Genomic DNA, 20,972 nt, shown 5'->3' with positions numbered 1-20,972 from the left:
CTATTAAAGGTTTAAATCAAGTTTTGCCAGCCTTCAAATATGTGTCAAAGAGCACATGAGCTTATAGTAGAACAAGTTGGTTGAGACAGTTCATCGCCTGAGCTGTAAGGAATGAGGCATCTGTAGAAACCAGGGGTGTGTTCGATATCTGCTTGCTTAATACTTTTCGGTGTATTGCTGCACTGAGCTCTTAAGAGGATTTTGAAGTGGTTTGGTAAAAGTTGATTAATTATATTTGCCCTAGAATAGGAACCCACCAGTGGAATTATATGCCATTTCACTATGGCAATACCTTTCAGACATCAGCAAAATAGAATAGCACATTGAACCCCCATATAATTATTACCCACCTTCAAAAGTTACCAACTTCCGGACAAATTTCTTTCACCTGTGCTACGACCCATCTCCCCACCCTTCCCCCCACTATGACCCACTGAATTATTTCAAAGCAAATCTGAGGTATTTCATCTATAAATATTTCAGTATGTATTTCTGAAAGATAAGGGCTATTTTAAAAATATAACCGTAATATCATTCTCATGTTAAAAAAAAAAAAAAGAACTATCAAATATCCGGGCAGGGTTCAATTTCTCCAATTGCCTCATAAATGGTATATTTGCAGTTGCTTAATGTTTTCTTACTTCATTTTGGCTTTTTCTTTGCAGTTTATAAAGTCTCCTGACTGCATTTTCCTGTTTGCGTCTCATCTGTCCTTTAACATGTCTCTGTCCCCTGAATTTCCTGTTTTTGATCCAGTTATGCTTCAAGTTTAATTTTTTGTTAAAAATATTTCATAAATGGCATTCATACTCATTTTCATTCTTGTGTTCTTTTTAAAAAATATTTATTTATTTTTGAGAGACAGAAACAGAGCATGAGCAGGGGAGAGGCAGAGGGAGAGGGAGAGCAAGAATTTCAAGCAGGCCCCATGCCCAGTGCAGAACTCCACACAGGGTTCAATCTCACAACCGTGAGATCATGACCTGAGCTGAAATCAAGAGTCAGACTCCTAACCGAATGAGACACCCAGGCACCCCAGGAATTTTTTTCAACACTATCGTACTGTTTTCAGAAAAACAATATGCTATTCTAATGAATTGACAGCAGTAACTAATTGATGGATCCTTTTTGCTGCATATTTGGCCATGATGGAGAGTTTTCAGGAACTGTGGAATCATATGACCCTTCTCCAAAATACCCAGCCTTCCTAACATGGCTGGTGAATATGATGGTGGTTCAGCCAGCTCTCACTTTTGAGTGAGCTATTTTGAATTCTGAACAGATGCTTCTAAGCTTTTTCCTCTTGGAGGTGGTTGCAGGTTAGCTATTCTGACTTTCTTTGGAGGACTTTGGGATGGAGGCAGGAACATTAGAACCACAACAGTTCGCCCGGAGCCTGTTTCAGATTCTGTCTCCCTCTCTCTCTGACCCTCCACCGTTCATGCTCTGTCTCTCTCTGTCTCAAAAATGAATAAACGTTAAAAAAACCAAACAAACTGTTTCTTTAAAAAAAAAAAAAAGAACCACAACAGTTCACCTCCCACTGCTTTCTGCCTCACTCCCAAAGAGTCAAGTAAGCTGAAAACATGGGGAAATATTTCCAGTTAGGGATGTATACAAAAGGTAGACATTGTCTATGTCAGATTCTCTTATGAGAGCATGTCTTTTTTTTTTTTTTTTTAATTTTTTTTTTTTAACGTTTATTCATTTTTGAGACAGAGAGAGACACAGCATGAACGGGGGAGGGGCAGAGAGAGAGGGAGACACAGAATCGGAAGCAAGCTCCAGGCTCTGAGCCATCAGCCCAGAGCCCGACACGGGGCTCGAACTCGCGGACCGCGAGATCGTGACCTGAGCTGAAGTCGGACGCCCAACCGACTGAGCCACCCAGGCGCCCCAGAGCATGTCTTAATTAGAGTAAAGGAGAAGTAGAGTAGAAAGTCTATAAAACTAGGGATGCCTGTGTGGCTCGGTCAGCTAAACTTCCTACTCATTTAGGCTCGAGTCATGATCTCACAGTTCATGGGTTCAAGCCCTGCATTTGGCCTCTGTGCTGACAGTGCGGAGCCTGCTTGGGGTTCTCTCTCTGCCCTTCTCTCACTCTCACTCACATGCTCCTTCTCTCAAAATAAATAAATAAACTTTAAAAAAAAGTCTACAGAACTAAATATGAATTGAAATTATAAATTATTTGACATCAACTTGAAAACGGTTTCAGCTTAAGGTTTAGAGATGGGAAGGGACCTTTCTAAAAGCCAGCTTTTCCAACTCCATTTGCCAGATGGCTTGTAAATGGCTCAAAATATGTAACTGCAAAATATTCTAACATACCAGTCAAAACCTAATTCCCTTCACTTCAGTAGTTTGTCTTTGGTTCAAGCAAATGCATGGGTTCCAAATACTCTTTAATTTGGGCAAAAGATACGATTTATAATGTAAAAAACCTAAAAATCATATTAATGAGTTTATGAGTCAGAGAACCATTTTGTCCCACCCTCACTTCCTGGTGATTGGTTTTCTCTAGTAATAGTGTTGATGTAAACCATGATTACAGATAGCCAATGGAACAGTGAACTATGGGTACTTTAAACATACCTATAATATTAACTCAGGACCATCAGCTAGTTTTTATCTTCTTCCTGCTGACATGGCTTGAAATTAGAAGTAGGAGAAGATACACAATAATTTTCAAATGCTGTTTAAAATTTGCCCTGGTTATGTTTTACAACTGGTATCAACCATGTCCACTTTCAATTTAGGTTGCTAATTTTTTTTTTTAATTCTATTTTTAGTAGAATAAGAGGAAGGACAAATGGGAACTAATGAGAAACTACAACAAATGAATTTCTGTCTCCAGAGAGATTCACTAAATCTTGTGCTCAGGGTTCTCCAAAGGTATGCATCCTCCCCCCCCCCCCCCCCCCACCGCCATTACTCCAAGGAACTAGAATTTCATTTACATTCCCTCCTTCTTTGTACCAGAGAAGCTGCAGTCACCCAGAGGTCACTGAGACATGAGATTGAGATTGAAACATCCTCTCTCCAAAACTCAAGTTGGATGAATAATTAACTCATGTGAGTTGGAAGAATACAATTGTTACAGAAGGAAAATGAGTTAAATGGATTTATCTTTAATTTGCTTTCTCCCTCTTTTCTGTAACTTAGTTCACACATTCCTTATGGAATCCCTTTGCTTCCATCTGTACCCCTCAGAAAATAGTATCTTTAGTGTCTTTCCTTTAAGGTCTCATTTAAATATTACCTTCTTTGTGAAGCCCTCCTTCCCCCACTCCCCCCCCCCCCAACTTTTTAAAGTTTATTTTGAGAGAAAGAACGTGGATGCATGTGGGTGTGGGGGGGGATGTGGGGAGGGGCAGAGAGAGGAGAAAGAGGATCCCAAGCAGGCTGCATGCTGCCAGCGAGCCCAACATGGGGCTCAATCTGAGATCATGACCTGAGCTGAAATTAAGAGTCGGACGCTTAACTGACCAGGCCACCCAGGCACCACAGTGAAGCCCATTTTAATCCTTGCTCCCATAATAATTATATTTCCACTCTTTTATATCCCCAAAGCACTTTGTACATCTGCTATAATAATTACCAAAACTTGCCTTGAGGGACGCCTTGGTGGCTCAGTTGGTTAAGCGTCCAATTTCGGCTCAGGTCATGATCTCATGGTTTGTGAGTTTGAGCTCTGCATTGGGCTCTTCGTGGACAGTGTGGAGCCTGCTTGGGATTCTCTCTCTCCCTCCCTCTCCCTGCCCCTCCCCCACTTGCACACTCTCTATGTCTCTCTTCTCAAAGAAAAAAAAAAAAAAAGAAACCTGCCTTGATTTCACCATTTGTAAATTAGTGTGTATTTATGTGTCCGACTTCACTATTATCATGGTTCTTAGTATCCATCACAGCCTGATGCTATATTCTGCACACACATGAAACTCAGTAAATACATATAAATTATGATTCCTAGTTGTATCTTCTTGGATAGTATGAGACTGGACATGTCAATAAAAAGCTTTGGAAGCCTGGAAGATTTAGAGAACTGGGAATTTCAGAAAGGGAAGGGAAAGGAAGACCCCTGGATTGATTACAGTGAAGCCCAAGAGGTTTGTGAAGAGAGAAAAATAAGCTCTATTATTTGCTCTGCATTTGGTTCTTTCTTCTTTCTTTACAATGTAAAGGGTGCCCCACTTCTTTCTTCAGCCAAATCCTGCATCTTTGGTCTAGATCACATTCTATTCTGCACCTTCAGGGACTTAAGATCCATCAGTCATCCCATACTTGCTTCTTCAACATCTTCTTCTACTAAACCACCTCATGTGAGTACACAAGAGTGTTTCTAATTTAAGGCTGCATTTTATTCTGTTGTGAGAATGGATCTTAATCTAACCTTTCTCCTAATGGTGTTTATAGTTTCCAATATTTTGCTATTACAAGCAATGTTTTATTAAATAACTCTGTCCTTTTTTATTTTGTTATTTTACATGTGCCAGTGTTTCTGAAGGATAAATTCTTAGAAGTGATTTCTGAATCAAAACGTTGGAAGATTTCCACCACTTTACACATTTTGCAGCAGTGTATGAGAGTGTCTGGTTCCTTTCACTGTTGCCAATGCATGGCATTAAACTTTTCAAAATAGTTGCCAATCTGATAGATTAAAAATATTTCATAGTTTTAGTTACCATTTACAAGTGTGGTTAAACATTGTTATTGTAAGAGCTCTTTGTGTTGTTGTATATGTGTACGTATATGTGAATTGTTTATCCATGCCTTGTGACCATTTTCCTCACTGTGCTTTTGGTTACTTAAATTCTAATATATATTAGGGTCTCTTTCTAGTTCTCCATTCTGTTTTAGTGATCTGAAAAATTTTGCACCAATAACTATTTAACTGTAACCTAATTCACCTTTCAATTCTGATGGTACCATATCTTCCTTCTTTGAAAAATATTTTTGACTGTTCTGTTTCTTTTTGTAGACAACTTTTAGAATTGCTTTATTTATTTCTTAAAAAAAATTTTTTTTAATGTTTATTTTTGAGAGAGACAGAGTGTGAGTCAGGGAGGAGCAGATAGAGAGGGAGACACAGAATCTGAAGCAGGCTCCAGGCTCTGAGCTGTCAGCACAGAGCCCGATGCGGGGCTCAAACCCACGAACCGCGAGATCATGACCTGAGCTGAAGTCAGATGCTTACTGACTGAGCCACCCAGGCGCCCCAAGAATTGCTTTATTTCTAAATAAATTCTACTTTGATTTTAATTGGGATTTAATTAAAACTATAAATTAATTTGGAAACAATGTACACCATTCATTTTTTTGTTATGCTGAAACATGTTCCTTGGTTTATTCAAGTCTTTTTTTTTTTCCAAAAGAGGCAACAAATGTTTTATTTTGTCAATGAAAATTACTGTATTCACCACAAGCTTAAGAATATGTACATAGGGGCGCCTGGGTGGCTCAGTCGGTTGAGCGTCCGACTTCGGCTCAGGTCACGATCTCGCGGTTCGTGAGTTTGAGCCCCGCGTCGGGCTCTGGGCTGATGGCTCAGAGCCTGGAGCCTGCTTCCGATTCTGTGTCTCCCTCTCTCTCTGCCCCTCCCCCGTTCATGCTCTGTCTCTCTCTGTCCCAAAAATAAATAAACGTTAAAAAAAAAAAAAAAAAGAATGTGTACATATATATACAAATATATATGTATGTATATATATATATTTGAATATATATACATATATATGTATATATATATTTGAATTTATGGAAGTCAAGTCTTCTTTCTATTTTCTTAGGAAGTTTTACAATTTTCTTCACAAAATCATTACACTTAATAATTACTTTCTCAGTGTAGCTGAAGATCTATACAGTTGATACTTGAACAAGGGGGTCAGGGGTTAGGACCCCCAACTCTCCAAGCAGTAAAAAATATGAATATAACTTCTGACTCTTGAAAACTTAACTACTAATGGCATACAGTTGAGTGAAAGCCTTACCAATAACATAAAGTTGATTAACAGGTATTTTGTATGCTATATGTATTATTTACTGTATTCTTACAATAAAGTAAGCTAGAGAAAAGAAAATGTTTTTGAGAAAATAATAAGGAAGGCGCACCTGGGTGGCTCAATCAGTTAAGCATCTGACTTTGGCTCAGGTCATGATCTCACAGCGCGTGAGTTCGAGCCCTGCATTAGGCTCTTGTGCTGACAGCTCAGAGACCCTGGAACCTGCTTTGGATTCTGTGTCCCTGTCTCTGCCCCCCCCCCCCCCATGCTTTGTCTCTCTCTCTCTCTCTCTCTCTCTCTCTCTCTCTCTCTCTCTCTCAAAAATAAATAAACATTAAAAAAATTTTTTAAAGAAAATAATAAGGAAGAAATAATATCTTTACGTACTGTTCTGTAAAAACTCTGAATATAAGTGGACCTACACAATTCAAACCTGTATTGTTCAAAAATCAACTATAAATAATTTCTTAAAACATAAGAGAATTTTAGTTTCCTCTTAATTTAATTCCTGTGAAACCAAAGATGAAATAGAAGACAAGGTCAGACCGTTAGCAATATTTTTTTTCTCAGCCTGCCATTCTTAAATGTCAGGAATTTATAACTTTCTGTAAACATACATACAGAAAAGTATACAAACCATGTGCAACCATACGTAACCATAAGTACACAAACCATATGTATCACAAATGAGTCACTATTCTCTCCTAAAGGGTAACAATTGCTATCCTGGTTTCCAATATTAATAATATTATTTATAATCTATTTTATTTGTATTCAACAAATAAGTAAATATGTTACAGATAATCAGAGACATATTTCTCACTGGGAGAAAGGAGTTACAGATAAGGAAAGAGTGGGAAGCTAGAATTAATTCTGTGTTGCTAAATTGGAGTCAGAGGTATCAATATGGACTCTTGTTTATTTACAGATGATAGATACATTTAGATGTATATGTGTATGTATTATATAGGATTTTTTTCCCAACTTCATTGAGAGGGGCTACAAGCAGTGGGGCCCCAGTAGCAATGAGCATATCATCTAGGTTTCAGCTTTTTTTTTTTTTTTCATGTTTATTTTTGAGAGAGAGAGAGACAGAGGGTGAGCAGGGGAGGGGCAGAGAGAGGAAGACACAGAATCCGAGGCAGGCTCCAGGCTCTGAGCTATCAGCACAGAGCCAGACATGGAGCCTGAACATGTGAACCTTGAGATCATGACGTGAGCCGAAGTCGGCCACTTAACCGACTGAGCCACCCAGGCACCCCTAGGTCTTAGCTTTTAAATCCTATTCTTAAAGGAACCAGGGCTCCCTGGAGAACTAATTGATTTCAGGGCTGGAGTAGTGGAAATACAAGATGAGCCTAGAGATCTTGTGCTACCAGAGTGCTTAAAAACAAACAAAAACAGTATATCAACGTTTTTTTTGTTTTTTGTTTTTTGTTTTTTTTTTATTTTATTTTATTTTTGGGACAGAGAGAGACAGAGCATGAACGGGGGAGGGGCAGAGAGAGAGGGAGACACAGAATCGGAAACAGGCTCCAGGCTCCGAGCCATCAGCCCAGAGCCTGACGCGGGGCTCAAACTCACGGACCGGACCGCGAGATCGTGACCTGGCTGAAGTCGGACGCTTAACCGACTGCGCCACCCAGGCGCCCCCAAAAACAGTATATCAAAGACACATAGAAATCAACCAGAAAAAAACCAAGCTGAAACAACTGAAATAATGATAGTACTGAATTCTAACCCAAAGAATTATAACACCATCAATTCTTGGTGACTATGAATAAAGCTACTATAAACATATAAACAGATAAAGCAATTTCAGGTTTTGGTATGAACATGTTTTTATTTCTTTTGGGAAAATTATCTAGCAGTGGTAAACAAATATCCATGAGTCCCCACTGATACCGGTAAGTGAATTAAGAAATGGCATTGGAGGAAAAAGAAGCAACAGCTCTTCTTTTCTGAAGAATTCCAAATTTAAACATAGAAGGAATATGGGGAATAGAAAATCACCATCAGAACACCACTTTGGGGGCACCTGGGTGGCTCAGTCGGTTGAGCATCCGACTTCAGCTCAGGTCATGATCTCAAGGTTTGAAAGTTCAAGCCTCATGTCAGGCTCTTTGCTGTCAGCACAGAACCTGCTTCAGATCCTCTGTCCCTCTCTCTCTGTCCCTCCCCTGCTTGCACGGTCTCAAAAACAAATAATTTACTTAAAAAAAAAAAAAAGAACACCACAGTAATTGCTGCAGGCAAGATCCACCAAAGAATGGGCAGAGAAGTTAAAACAGAAACATGATATTTGTATAGCCTCAAAGTATCTCCCCAGCAGCATCACCACCCTAGCCAAGGAATCAAGTTAACGTGACCATTCAGATCAATATGGACTTTTTTTCTACACTGAACCCAATGTGTTGGTGGGACTCGAATTCGTGACCTCGAGATCAAGAATCACGCCCCACCAATGTGTTTTTGATAGAGAAAGCTACATTAGTACTAACATATCATTAGGTTTGATTTGGTTTATAATAATACACATCTTTTCATAGCCACTTCTTACATTTCTATAGCTCTTAACAGCTCACAAAACACTTTCACATACATATTATCTCTTTAATCCTCATACTAACTCTGAACATTGACATCACCTTCTGCATTTTATAGATGAAGAAACTAAAGCCTAAAAAGGATAAATTATTTGCTTCAGGTCAAATGGTGAATTAGTAGGAGAGCCAAGAATCCAGCACAAATGCTCTGAATTCAAGTCCAAATATCTTTTCCAAGAAATGATTTTAAAATACTAGGGATTGGGGCGCCTGGGTGGCTCAGTCGGTTAAGCGTCCGACTTCAGCTCAGGTCACGATCTCGCATCCATGAGTTCGAGCCCCGCGTCGGGCTCTGGGCTGATGGCTCAGAGCCTGGAGCCTGCTTCCGATTCGGTGTCTCCCTCTCTCTCTGACCCTCCCCCGCTCATGCTCTGTCTCGCTCTGTCTCGCTCTGTCTCTCTCTGTCTCAAAAATAAATAAACATTAAAAAAAAATTAAAAAAAAAAAAATACTAGGGACTGGGTGCTTAACTGGCCTGAGTGGCTCAGCCAGTGAAGCATCTGACTCTTGACTTCAGCTCAGGTCATGATCTCCCAGTTCGTGGGATTGAGCCCCTCAGCAGGCTCCACCCTGAAAACATAGAGCCTGCTTGGGATTCTCTTTCTCCCTCTCTTTCTGCCCCTCCCACACTCGAGACCATGAGCATGCTCAAGTGCTCTCTTTCTCTCTCTCAAAATATATAAACATTTTAAAAAATACTAGGAACCATAATTAATGATTATAAATGGATTTAAGTAAATACAGAGTATAACAGGCATTTAAAAATTTTATATATATTCAAGAATATACATCATGAAAATATATATAATACTTACAATAATAGATATGTTATATCTACATCATGGGTTGTTTTTTTTTTAAGTTTATGTATTTATTTTGAAAAAGAGAGAGCACTAGCAGGGGAGGGGCAGAGAGGAGAGACTTAATCCCAAGTAGGCTCCATGCCATCAGTGCAAAGCCCAAGTTGGGGCTCAAATTTACAAACTGTGAGTTCATGACCTGAGTCGGGATCAAAGGTTAGATGCTTAACTGACTGAGCCACCCAGGCACCCCTCTACCTCCTGTTTCTCAAAGTGTCCCTTTAACTCTGGTAAAGTGTCTCTTTTAACCTAGAGGTTTCAGAGGCCAAACTGAATTACTACTGTATAGCATTAGGAGAAATAAACTATAATCAGAGTATGGGAGTTAAGTACTTTGCATGCTTCATTTTGAGTTTGGAAAAAATAGAGAAAATTTTCTAAAATGCTTATGTGTGCTCATAGGCAAAGTAAAGCAGATGATATGGGTATTTGAAATTTACAGGCACAGGGACCCCTGTCTGCTCAGTCATTAGAGTGTGTGACTCTTGATTTCAGGGTCATGAGTTCAAGCCCCATGTTGGGTGTAGAGAATACTTAAAAACAAGTAAATGAAGGGGCGCCTGGGTGACTCAGTTGAGTGTCCAACTCTTGGTTTTGGCTCAGGTCATGATCTTATAGTTTGTGGGGTTGGGCTCTGTGCTGCTGGTGCGGGGCCTGCTTGGGATTCTGTTTCTCTCTCTCTCTCTCTCTCTCTCTCTGCCCCTTCTCCACTCATGTTCTTTCTCTCTTAAAATAAACTTAAAAAAAATAATAAGTAGGGGCACCTGGGTGGCTCAGTTGTTAGGTGTCCACCTCGGCTCAGGTCGTGATCTCAGGGTTTGTGAGTTTGAACCCTGCATCAGACTTTCTGCTGTCAGCACAGAGCCTGTTCCAGATCCTATGTCCCCCTCTGTTTCTGCCCCTCTGCTCATACTCTCTCTTTCTCTCTCTCTCTCAAAAATAAACATTAAAAAAATACATAAGCTTAAAAAAAAGACCCAGCTATAAAATTTATAGGCACCAATTAATAGGTTGACAGTTTAAAGCAGAATAATGTTCTTCTGTGATCATTCTTATCTGTAAATATACTGCTAGCCTATCTATTAATATCCAGCTGATATTGAGTCCATAGTAATATATCACCAATAAAACCTGAAGTATGAATAAGATAGATACTACTATTGTACTGTTTATAAAATTTGGGTACAAGTATCTAACTCATTGTGGGGAAGAAGAAGATAGCCCTTTCTAGAAAGTGCAAATGCACAAATGTCCAGTAATAAATTAATACTGAGTCATGGTCTTAACTGAAAGTGAAATGTTTGTTACTTGATCCAAGTAATTATCTTTATTTATTTATTTAAAAATTTTTAACGTTTATTTTATTTTTGAGAGAGAGACACAGAGGAAGAGAGAGCGCAAGTGGGGGATGGGCAGAGAGAGACGGAGACACAATCTGAAGGAGGCTCCAGGTTCTGAGCTGTCAGCACAAAGCCCATCCTGGGACTCTAACTCCCGAACCATGAAATCATGACCTGAGCTGAAGTTGGGATGCTCAACCGACTGAGCCACTCAGGGACCCCCAAAATTTCCTTTATTTAAAAGAGATATCCAGAGAGGTAATTATTCTTGTCAAATTCTTGCCTTTCACTATTTTCAAAATAATCCCCACATTTAGGTGGTTGAAGGATAGAGCCAGAAAAAGTATCTCGTAGTTATAGTATTGAAGGTAGAGATAAATAGCACAATTGAATAATTCACAGGTTTAAAATGCATATAATGAAAGCATAAAACATCATTTTTATCATCATAAAGCCCATGAATATATAAACATCAGTCTCTTTGTTTAGAGATAAAATTTAAAAGCAAAACAATAAAATCAGTTATATACAATGATTCTTACTGCATTGGGTATCATTGCTAGTGTCAATTTTGTATTGTAGGAGAAGGAACAGCAGTTTCTAGTCTGTCTTAACTTGTTTTCAGAAAAGGTTAGGTCCAAAATATTGTCTTTTAAGTGAGAACTGGAGTTAAAATAGCCAATTTCCTAAGTATTCTTTATCACCTGACCTTGCAGATTGTCCTCATTGATTCCAAATTAAGTTCTAAAAAGTTATGTGCTTACCTTGTGACCAGCGCTTTGTTAGGTTCAGAGCAACTGTGAAATTTTAAAAATTACCATTTTGACTATAATGTCAGTAGGGGACAAGCTGCTTTAACAGATGTTCTAATGTGGAGAGTGGTTGCAATAATCTCTCCTCTCCCTACTTTTGATTTGTATGTAAAATCTACTATTCCATCAGTCAGGGTCTGGTTCAAGTATTATTAAGTATTATTAATAATAAACCTAATAGGGCACTTGGGTGGCTCAGTCAGTTAAACGTCCGACTTCAACTCAGGTCATGATCTCATGGTTCGTGGATTCAAACCCCGCATCAGGCTCTGTGCTGACAGTTCAGAGCCTGAATCCTGCTTTGGATTCTGTGTCTCCCTCTCTCTCTGTCCTTTCCCCACTAGTGCTCAGTCTCTCTCTCTCTCGAAAATGAATAAACATTAAAAAAAATAAACCTAATAATGGGGTACCTGGGTGGCTCAGTAGGTTGGCATCTGACTCTTAATTATGGCACAGGTCATGATCTCATGGTTTCGAGCCCCGTGTAGGGCTCTGTGTTGACAGCAGGGAACCTGCTTGGGATCCTCTCTGTCCCTCTCTCTACCCCTTCCCTGCTCATTTTCTCCCTTCCTCTCTCTCTCTCTCTCAAAAATAAATTTAAAAAAGAAAAATAAACCTAATATGAGGCAGTCACTGTGTTGCCCCAGGGGATAAAATGGAGAGTAAAGAAGATATGTTTCCTGTCTTCACTGTATTTACAGATTGCTAGGGGAAAGCCAATAAGTAAAGAAGCTGTTAAAACTAAGTGTGACAACATCCATATACACTAGTGACTTCTTTCTTTAACTTTTAGTAACTCCTAGAATTCCAGTCTTTTCCAAACTATAGGTTACAACCCATTAGTGGGTCTTAAAAGTGCATTTTTAGAGTAATTTTTAAAAAGTAATAAAAAAAATGTATGCACAAAAGTAGAGAGAATAATATAGTAAACCCAGTACACTTATCCCCCAGATTTAAGAATTAATAAGATTTTCATTTTCTTACTTTCATTTTAAAAAAGAAAACGGGAGGGGTACCTGAGTGGCTCAGTCGGTAGAGTGTGTGACTCACATCTCAGGGTCATGAGTTCAAGCCCCATGTTGGGCATGAAGCCTACTTGGAAAAAAAAATGAAAATGGGGTAGTTAAAAGGATGAGATAGACCAGACTAGAACTGGATAGGCTACAATATATGAGTGTATCACACTATGAATATTGTACATAGTAAGAGAAACTATTGTTCCATAAAATTGTGTATTTACTGAATTTAAGATATAAAAAAATGGGGGCACCGGGGTGGCTCAGTTGGTTAAGCGTCCAACTCTTGATTTTGGCTCAGGTCATGATTTCATGGTTTGTGGGTTTGAGCCCCACATTGGGCTCTGTGCTGACAGCACAGAGCCTGCTTGGGATTCTCTGTCTCCCTCTCTCTCTGCTCCTCCACCCCCCTCCCCCCAAATAAATAAACATTAAAAAAAAAGTTCTTATAAAAAAGATATAAAAAATGAATGGGATTCTGTGAAAAAGAAAAAAAGGAAAGGAAAATGACGTATCCATTTGTATTCCTATTGTGAGTACAGTGCTGTGTAAGAAGGCTCTGGATAAATGTTTGGTAATGACAACAAGCAACAGAAACATGAGGAGCTAGCTAGACGAAAATTACATATGTATAAAGTTAACTGTTTTTCTTTTTTTCATAAAGTTAACTTTTTAAAACAGGGAGCTGGCTTATAAGGTAGTATTTTCATTCTTATACACTATTACTCAACTAATGTTGACTAAGAACTTACTCTGTTTCAGGCAATATGCTAAGTGGTTGGGATGCAGAAACAAATACAGCACAGCACTTCTTTCTCAGAAAGAAGTCGTTTGGAGAGTTGTTTGCTGTTGTTTGGAGAGATAGCTGGAGAGAATAGTCTATCCTCCACGTAAAAGAATCAACACTTGAAAATGCTCATCTCATTATAACTAACACACACATACAGGTCTGTATAGCTGTGTTTAATTTTTGTTTTATACTAATGAGATCATACCATACATATGAAGCAACAAATTGTTTTTCATTAGATAATGTATCAGAAATATCTTTATAAATAAGTACATATAGGGGCACCTGGGTGGCTCAGTCAGTTGAGCATCTGACTTCGGCTTAGGTCAAGATCTCACAGCTTGTGAGTTCGAGCCCCACATTGGACTCTGTGCTGACGGCTCAGAGCCTGGAGCCTGCCTCGGATTCTGTGTCTCCCTCTCTCTCTGCCCCTCCCCTGCTCACGCTGTCTCTCTCTCCTTCAAAAATAAATAAACATTAAAAAAAATTTAAAAAAAATAAGTGCATATAGTGCTATCTCCTTCTTTTCCATGGTTATGTAAGGGTGAATGTCATAATTTACTCATTTCCCACTAAATAGGTTGTTATTCTAAGTGTGTAGGCTGCAATGAACCTGTATCTTCACATACCCTTGCTGGCTTTTCTATAGGATAGATTCTTCAAATTGGGATTTCTAGATGTTTGCCTGTCTTTTAATGCTGTCAAAATGTTTTGCCTTCCAAGAAGTTGCTTATTTACATACTTGTCAACTATTTGAATAAGTATTTCCCCATACTATTACCAACACTATATATTATTAATCCTGTATGTTATTAAATTTGTAATCTCAAGGTCATGAATCTCTTTGTTTTTAAATTTTGCATTTCCTAAACTATTAGTGGGATTGTCCACCTTTTTAAAAATAAATTTATTGGCTATTATTCTGTGAGTGTCCTTTGTATATCCTTTGCCCATTTTTCTATCACGTGTTTCATTACCAATTTTTAAGAGTTCCTTAGCTTTTTGTGATACTAACCTAGTGTGTATTGCAAGTGTTTTTCTCTGTCATTTGTATTCTAATTTTGTTCATGGTGGTTTATGTAGAACTGAAGTTTTCCTTTTCTTTTTTTAAAATGCTTATTTATTTTGAGATAGAGAGTGAGTAGGGGAAGGGGAGAGAGAGAGAGAGAGAGAGAGAGAGAGAGAGAGAGAAAATCCCAAGCAGGTTCTGTGCTGTCGGCACAAGGCCTGACGTGGGGCTTGATCCCACAACCCTGGGATCATGACCTGAGGTGAAATCAAGAGTCAGATGCTTAACTGACTGAGCCACCCGGGCTCCCCATAGAACTGAAGTTTTCATGTTTCATGTAATCATATCTGTCACTTCTTTTCATGTGGGTTCTGATTTTTATATTTTGCTTCAGAAGGACCTCTCCACTCTAAAATAATAAAAATAGGGGCACCTGAGTGGCCCAGTCAGGTTAAGCCACTGACTCTTGATTTTGGCTCAGGTCATGATTTCATGGTTTGTGAGACTGAGCCCTTTGCAGTCAGCACAGAGCCTGCTTGGGATTCTCTCTCCCTCTCTCTCTGCCCCTCCCACACTCACATGTGTTCTCTCTCTCTCTCTCTCTTGAAATAAATAAATTTAAAATAAAATAAAATAATAAAAATAACCTCCCATGTTTTCATCTAATACTTTTATGGAATTAAAAAATGTTTAACTCTTTAATCTAGCTGGAATTAATTTTTGTATGTAGAGGGAGGTAAGGAGGTACCTCCCCAATTCTAGCACTGGCCAATGGGTAGACAATTTTCTTGATATAATTTGTTTAAAATTTAGAAGAAAGCTCTGAAAGGCAGGATCAGTTCCACATGAACCATACAGACTGAAAGAAATTATTACTATTGAATCAGAATATATGTTGTACAGACAAACAAAGCTCTGGTATTATCAGTGCTATCATCCTAGACGCAGTTATAAGGGAGTCTACAAGTACATTATCAGGAACTCTCCAAAAAGTGGCATTTCTAGGAAACAACTTTGTGTTAGCATGCTTGTTTGTACATGGTTCATTTAATGTGATACTTGGGCAAATAGGTGGAAATAGTAAAAAACAAAAACAAAAACAAAAAACAAAACCCAAAAAACCAGAAAAGATATTGAATGGTATGGAGGCTATCACTCTGGGCTGGCTAGCCCAACAATCATTTCTAATCCCCTCTCCCTTGCTTGCCTACACTGCAAATGGAAAAGTTGACATACTTGATTTCCCACCTTCCTTCTCAACCAGGATGGCCATGTGACACAGTTCCAGCTAATGGTTATAAGTGCAAGTCTTATATCTGATATGTCTGGCCCCATCCTTCCCACTTTTCCTTCTCTGAACACACAAACCTGATGGCTGAACTGCAGCAGACATCCTGTGTTCTGGAGAAACTGGCCCCTCTGCTAAGGATGGAGAGGAGGCAGAAAAAGCCTGAGTCCTTGATGACACCAGTAACACACCAGCCCTGGTCTACCTGAAGACGTTTAATTATGCAAGATAGTTAAATATCATAATTCCTAAGTCACTGTTAGACAAGTTTCCCGAAGCTAAAAGTATTTTTAATTAGTACAAATGATGTGAACCCCATATTCTGGGAACAGTGAAACAAAACAGTTTTAATATTTCTTACTAATGCATTCATGAAATTATCATAAATTAATTTCTAGGGATTATTTTTTTATAAAGACTTACAAAGAAACAATTTAAAATGATAGAATTTATTTTAATATATTGATATATATGTATGCACATATACTATTTTAAAAATAAGCATGTAAAGTATAATTGTTATAAAACATAAGTCAGCCTTAATTTAATATTATCAGAGTAAAAGAGCATGTATAGAAGTCAATATAACATTTTTGCATCTGCCTTTCAAAGTTAGAATACACAAAAGATTTAGCACATTGTATTTTATCTTATTTCAGTCTTCACATTATCATCATTGGGTATAAATACCCTTAGGAATGTGCCAACTTATAACTTACATTCAAATAACCCAAATCTCTTAACAGTTATTAAAGTACCATTAAATCACCTAAAATGAGTCATCTAAAAAAATACTGGCCTAAATTAAAACCCTGAGGAATTAAAATCTTTTTACACAATAGTTTTGGTTAAGTGCGATTCCATGTTTGACTACTTTATTTAAGGTCATACTTGGTAAGGCATAGTAAAAATAAAATCTACATAAGTTACAGTCTAAATCTATATTTCATTTCTTTCTACAAAGTTGTTTTGTTTCCCCAAAAAAGTTTTTGCAAGTCATTCTGGACCTCTTCACTACCTGCTGGCATATCTGCTTTATATACAGTAGTTAAGATTTGTGCACTAAGCTGAGCTGCCTTTACACGGTAGTTCAGACAAAATGCACCTAAACAATTACATGCTAGAGAGTTCATGTCCATGCTCCACCATGGCCTGAACAAACTGCTTGAAGACTCGATCCATGTAAGTGGACTGCCTTGGCCAGATTCCCTCCAGAAAACCAATATGGCCTCCATAAGAAGTAAGGACCAAAGCAACATTAGGGTTTTGCTTGGCAGTTTCAATTGGAATAGCTTGGGGAAAAAAAAAAGATAAGGGAAGGGGGGAGGTAAGGGAAGGAAAGAAGAAAGGAAAATATATAATTATTACTGGTTCCTGTTAGGAATAGTGCATGCTTTTATCATTTCTAATCATTATAAACTGAAACACCATTACATAAATAAATATTTGTAATTAGTACAGCTAATGGAATAAGTCTACTTTATATCAACCATCTACATTCTTTTTCTTTTTTAATTTTTTAAATATTTATTTATTTTTGAGGGGGGGGAGGGGCAGAGAGAGAGGGAGACACCGAATCTGAAGCAGGCTCCAGGGCTTCAAGCTATCAGCACAGAGCCTGACACAGGGCTTGAACTCATGAACCACGAGATCATGACCTGAGCCAAAGTCTTAACTGACTGAGCCACCCAGGCTCCCCACAGCCATATGCATTCTTATAACAGATCATGTTTACAGTTACGTACTGAACCATCATTTTTGGAAGAATCAATCCAAGTGTTTAATCATAACATAAAAGTATAAAAAGGCCTAGTCTTGTTTTGAGAAATTAAAGTAAGGTAATGCAAGGAATGGTGAATACTTACATTATGCTATAAGATTCCCACTTAGGTATTACACCAGGAAAAACAAAAAAGCAACAACAATCTTCTCACCTTTGTAAGAGTTATAAATTCATTATGTATGACTTTGGTTAATTTTACATGAAGTTAGATTCCTGAGGGGCCAATACAATTGTTGGCAATATTAAGGACTCAAAATTAAACAACGATTTATGTAGTAAAAATATATACAGATAGCAAAAAAGAGTGGAATAAAATATTCCCAAGTGATAACAGTGTTTATATTTGGGTGGTTAAACGTTGGTGATTTTTCTTTTTCTTCCTTGTCTGAGTTTCTATTCATAGTAAGGAGAAAGAAAAATTTTATTTTGAAAATATAGTTGCAATATTTAAATAATTCAACTCGCAATGACAATCTTTTCATATACTCTACAAAATCTATTAAAGGATGTGAATTAAAGTTGTTTTATTCTTATTTCTTTCTCCCACACTTGGAGTTCAGTAAACTGTTTTGATTTAAGATCTATAGTGAATCACTACCTGGCACAAGAAGTGTTTTAATTTCAGATACTGCTAAATCTTATCTCCTTAATTAAGGTAACGTGGTTGTTGCAGTATTTAGACCTTCATATCTTGGGTAGAGTCTTAAAGGTAAATTAGCTAATTAAAGGTAAGATCTCCCTACCCCCATACCCTTCTAACGAAGGAAAGGAAGCTGACACACTCTAGGAGAACTGAGACCCTTCCAAGGGTCTTGCTGCTGTGCCCAAACTGCCTGTTCAGATGATGCTCTGTTTGACCTTCACAACACTCCCTGAAGAATAAACTTAGAGACTCTAAATCAAGGCCTGGCAAGCCAAGCCCTTGCCCAAAGGGGTTCTGAACTCTTATCCTTAGCCGGCCCACCTAAAGAAGAGTACTTCCTATCTTGGGATAAGGTGTGTGAGCTTAAGGGGAGGGGCAGGTGAAATGACATACTATTTTTGTTTTTCCTTTTTCACCTCACATTAAAGGCTTCAATTTAGAATGCTTCATTTGCCTCTGATGAAATTATTATGAGCTCCAATTTCACACTCTGGATACACTCAGGAATTTATAACACTGATAGTTACAGACATACCAGAAGAACAAAAGGCTGTGCCACGTTTGAGTCATGTGAAAGATGCTGGCTGCCTGCGCTCTCAGAATGCAGACAATTGTCTCCTATTTCAATGTGGCAAGACTATCTTAAGGGCTTGGGAAAGAATAGGAAATGATGAGTTTAAATTTCAATCAAATGGGGCAGGTTAAAATGCTGGGAAGTTTTTGTTGGTAAAAGAAGGGTCTGTGAAATATTAAAAAAGAAGGAGAAATAGTAGACTTTCTTAATCCAATGAATATAGGCTAAATAACCACCATGCAATTCAACTAATACTAAAGTTCACTGTTTCATTTCTTGGTATGTGGTGAAAGGCCAAAAAGTTCCAGCCATCTAAAATTACTTGTGATTAATCATAAATCACATATAAAAATGACATCTCCTGCAGAGATGATAGGTGATTTTTATTTTTATACACTTTGGGGATTTTCTGAAATTTTGACACTACACATGTGCTGTGTTTGTAATCAGATTAATTTTTTTTTTTTTAATGAAGTACTTGGGAATATGTTTTTAAAGTGTTTAGGGGAGAAATGAGAACAAAAATGTATAAAAAGCTTTGTGAAATTTCATTAGAAAAAAATTAGAGATTGAGTCTACTGATCCTTATGATGACTTCTAATCATCTTGTATTGCTTCAGTATACCAGCCCATGCATATATATCTTTGCTACCAAATGCATATTTCTTTTTAATTTTTTTAATGTTTTATTTATTTTTGAGACAGAGACAGAGCATGAACAGGGGAGGGGCAGAGAGAGGGAGACACAGAATCCAAAGCAGGCTCCAGGCTCTGAGCTGTCAGCACAGAGCCTGATGCGGGGCTCGAACTCACAAACTGTGAGATCATGACCTGAGCCGAAGTTGGACACTTAACTGACTGAGCCACCCAGGCGCCCCCCAAATTCCATATTTCTTAAATTAAGAGGGCAAGAAAGTTGATTTGGGCATAATTTTTTTTATTCGGTATCCAGGGGGAAAACAAAGACTGTTTCTTTTCAGATGGGACCGAATGTGCTACACTCACTGAGATATTCAAGGACGTCATGTTTATAAGGTCTCAAGTTTTCTTCCAGGTTAAAAGGGGGAAAAAATGTCAGTCTTCTGCTTAAGAAGCTCAGGAAGAAAAGCCAAGTGATGACAATAGACTTGTAAGGCAAAGAGTTCGAGCCCCACGTCAGGCTCTGTGCTGACCGCTCAGAGCCTGGAGCCTGCTTCGGATTCTGTGTCTCTCCCTCTCTGCCCCGCCCCTGCTCATGCTCTGTCTCTGTCTCTCAATAATAAATACATGTTAAAAAAAAAAAAAAATTACAGAAGAAAAAGTTATAAAAAATGAGAACAAGCAAAATATTTCAGTCATAATTGATTCTAAACCTCTCACAATTAACTAGATAAGCATCTGTGAAACTTTTTAAAGTGATCTCAGAAATTTAGATATAAATTATGAGTATTTAGTAATTTTTTTCTATTCCAGTGGAAAACATTTTAGATGTCTGATATTTTACTTCTCATTACTGTATTTTCTTAAAGAGAACAGTGTTTTAAAACTGTTAATTCAGGGGTGCCTGGGTGGCTAAGTCAGCTGAGCATCCAATTTCGGCTCAGGTCATGATCTTATGGTTCACAGGTTTGAGCTCCGCATCAGACTCGATGCTGTCAGCACAGAGCCCCCTTCGGATCCTCAGTCCTCATCTCTCTCTGCCCTTCCCTGCCCTGGTGTGCATGTGCCTTCTCCCTGTCTCCCTCAAAGATAATTAAAATTTATGGGGCGCCTGGGTGGCGCAGTCGGTTAAGCGTCCGACTTCAGCCAGGTCACGATCTTGCGGTCTGTGAGTTCGAGCCCCGCGTCAGGCTCTGGGCTGATGGCTCGGAGCCTGGAGCCTGTTTCCGATTCTGTGTCTCCCTCTCTCTCTGCCCCTTCCCCATTCATGCTCTGTCTCTCTCTGTCCCAAAAAAAAAAAAAAAAAAAAAAAAAGTTGAAAAAAAAGAAAAAGAAAAAAATAATTAAAATGTAAAAAGAACCCAGTTAATTCATGTCAAAATGTATACAAACAAGTTAATTTTACCATGACTTGGTGAGAAAACATCATCCACAGAATTCAGACACAACACTGGAATTCCTACTGATTTTAGTCTACGATTAGGGCTGGCGTCAGTATAATAATCATCAATTGTTCGGTATCCAAACATGACTGAAGTGAATCTCTTATCAAACTCTCTAATGGATTTAGCCTGAAAAATAAAAACAGATTATTTCTACTCCTGGAATCCAAAGAG

At 38.3% G+C, this 20,972-nt stretch overlaps 1 protein-coding gene and 2 long non-coding RNA genes across 4 annotated transcripts in view; 2 read left to right on the top strand and 1 right to left on the bottom strand.

Moving 5' to 3' along the window:
- The first annotated feature begins 7,059 nt into the window (after nt 1-7,059).
- On the top strand, nt 7,060-8,228 carry LOC131490297 (uncharacterized). The gene is made up of 2 exons (XR_009251029.1): nt 7,060-7,418; nt 7,677-8,228. It is a non-coding gene; the product is annotated as an uncharacterized LOC131490297 (long non-coding RNA).
- A 7,922-nt stretch (nt 8,229-16,150) lies between these two features.
- The window catches only part of ABHD3 (abhydrolase domain containing 3, phospholipase), a 38,882-nt gene continuing 34,060 nt past the window's right edge, over nt 16,151-20,972 (bottom strand). For both annotated transcript variants that reach the window (XM_058692533.1, XM_058692532.1), the window contains 2 exons: nt 20,762-20,927; nt 16,151-17,009 (listed from right to left, as the gene is read on the bottom strand). In XM_058692533.1, the coding sequence (XP_058548516.1) occupies nt 16,831-17,009; nt 20,762-20,927 (345 nt within the window). In that variant the 3' untranslated portion in view covers nt 16,151-16,830. The remainder of the gene's footprint in view (nt 17,010-20,761; nt 20,928-20,972) is intronic.
- On the top strand, nt 20,274-20,893 carry LOC131490296 (uncharacterized). The gene is made up of 2 exons (XR_009251028.1): nt 20,274-20,471; nt 20,722-20,893. It is a non-coding gene; the product is annotated as an uncharacterized LOC131490296 (long non-coding RNA).

Source organism: Neofelis nebulosa, chromosome 11 (genome assembly GCF_028018385.1).
Source record: "Neofelis nebulosa isolate mNeoNeb1 chromosome 11, mNeoNeb1.pri, whole genome shotgun sequence".
Taxonomy (NCBI): domain Eukaryota; kingdom Metazoa; phylum Chordata; class Mammalia; order Carnivora; family Felidae; genus Neofelis; species Neofelis nebulosa.
Note: the sequence above shows the minus strand (reverse complement) of the source record. Positions and strands in the feature narration are given on the sequence as shown.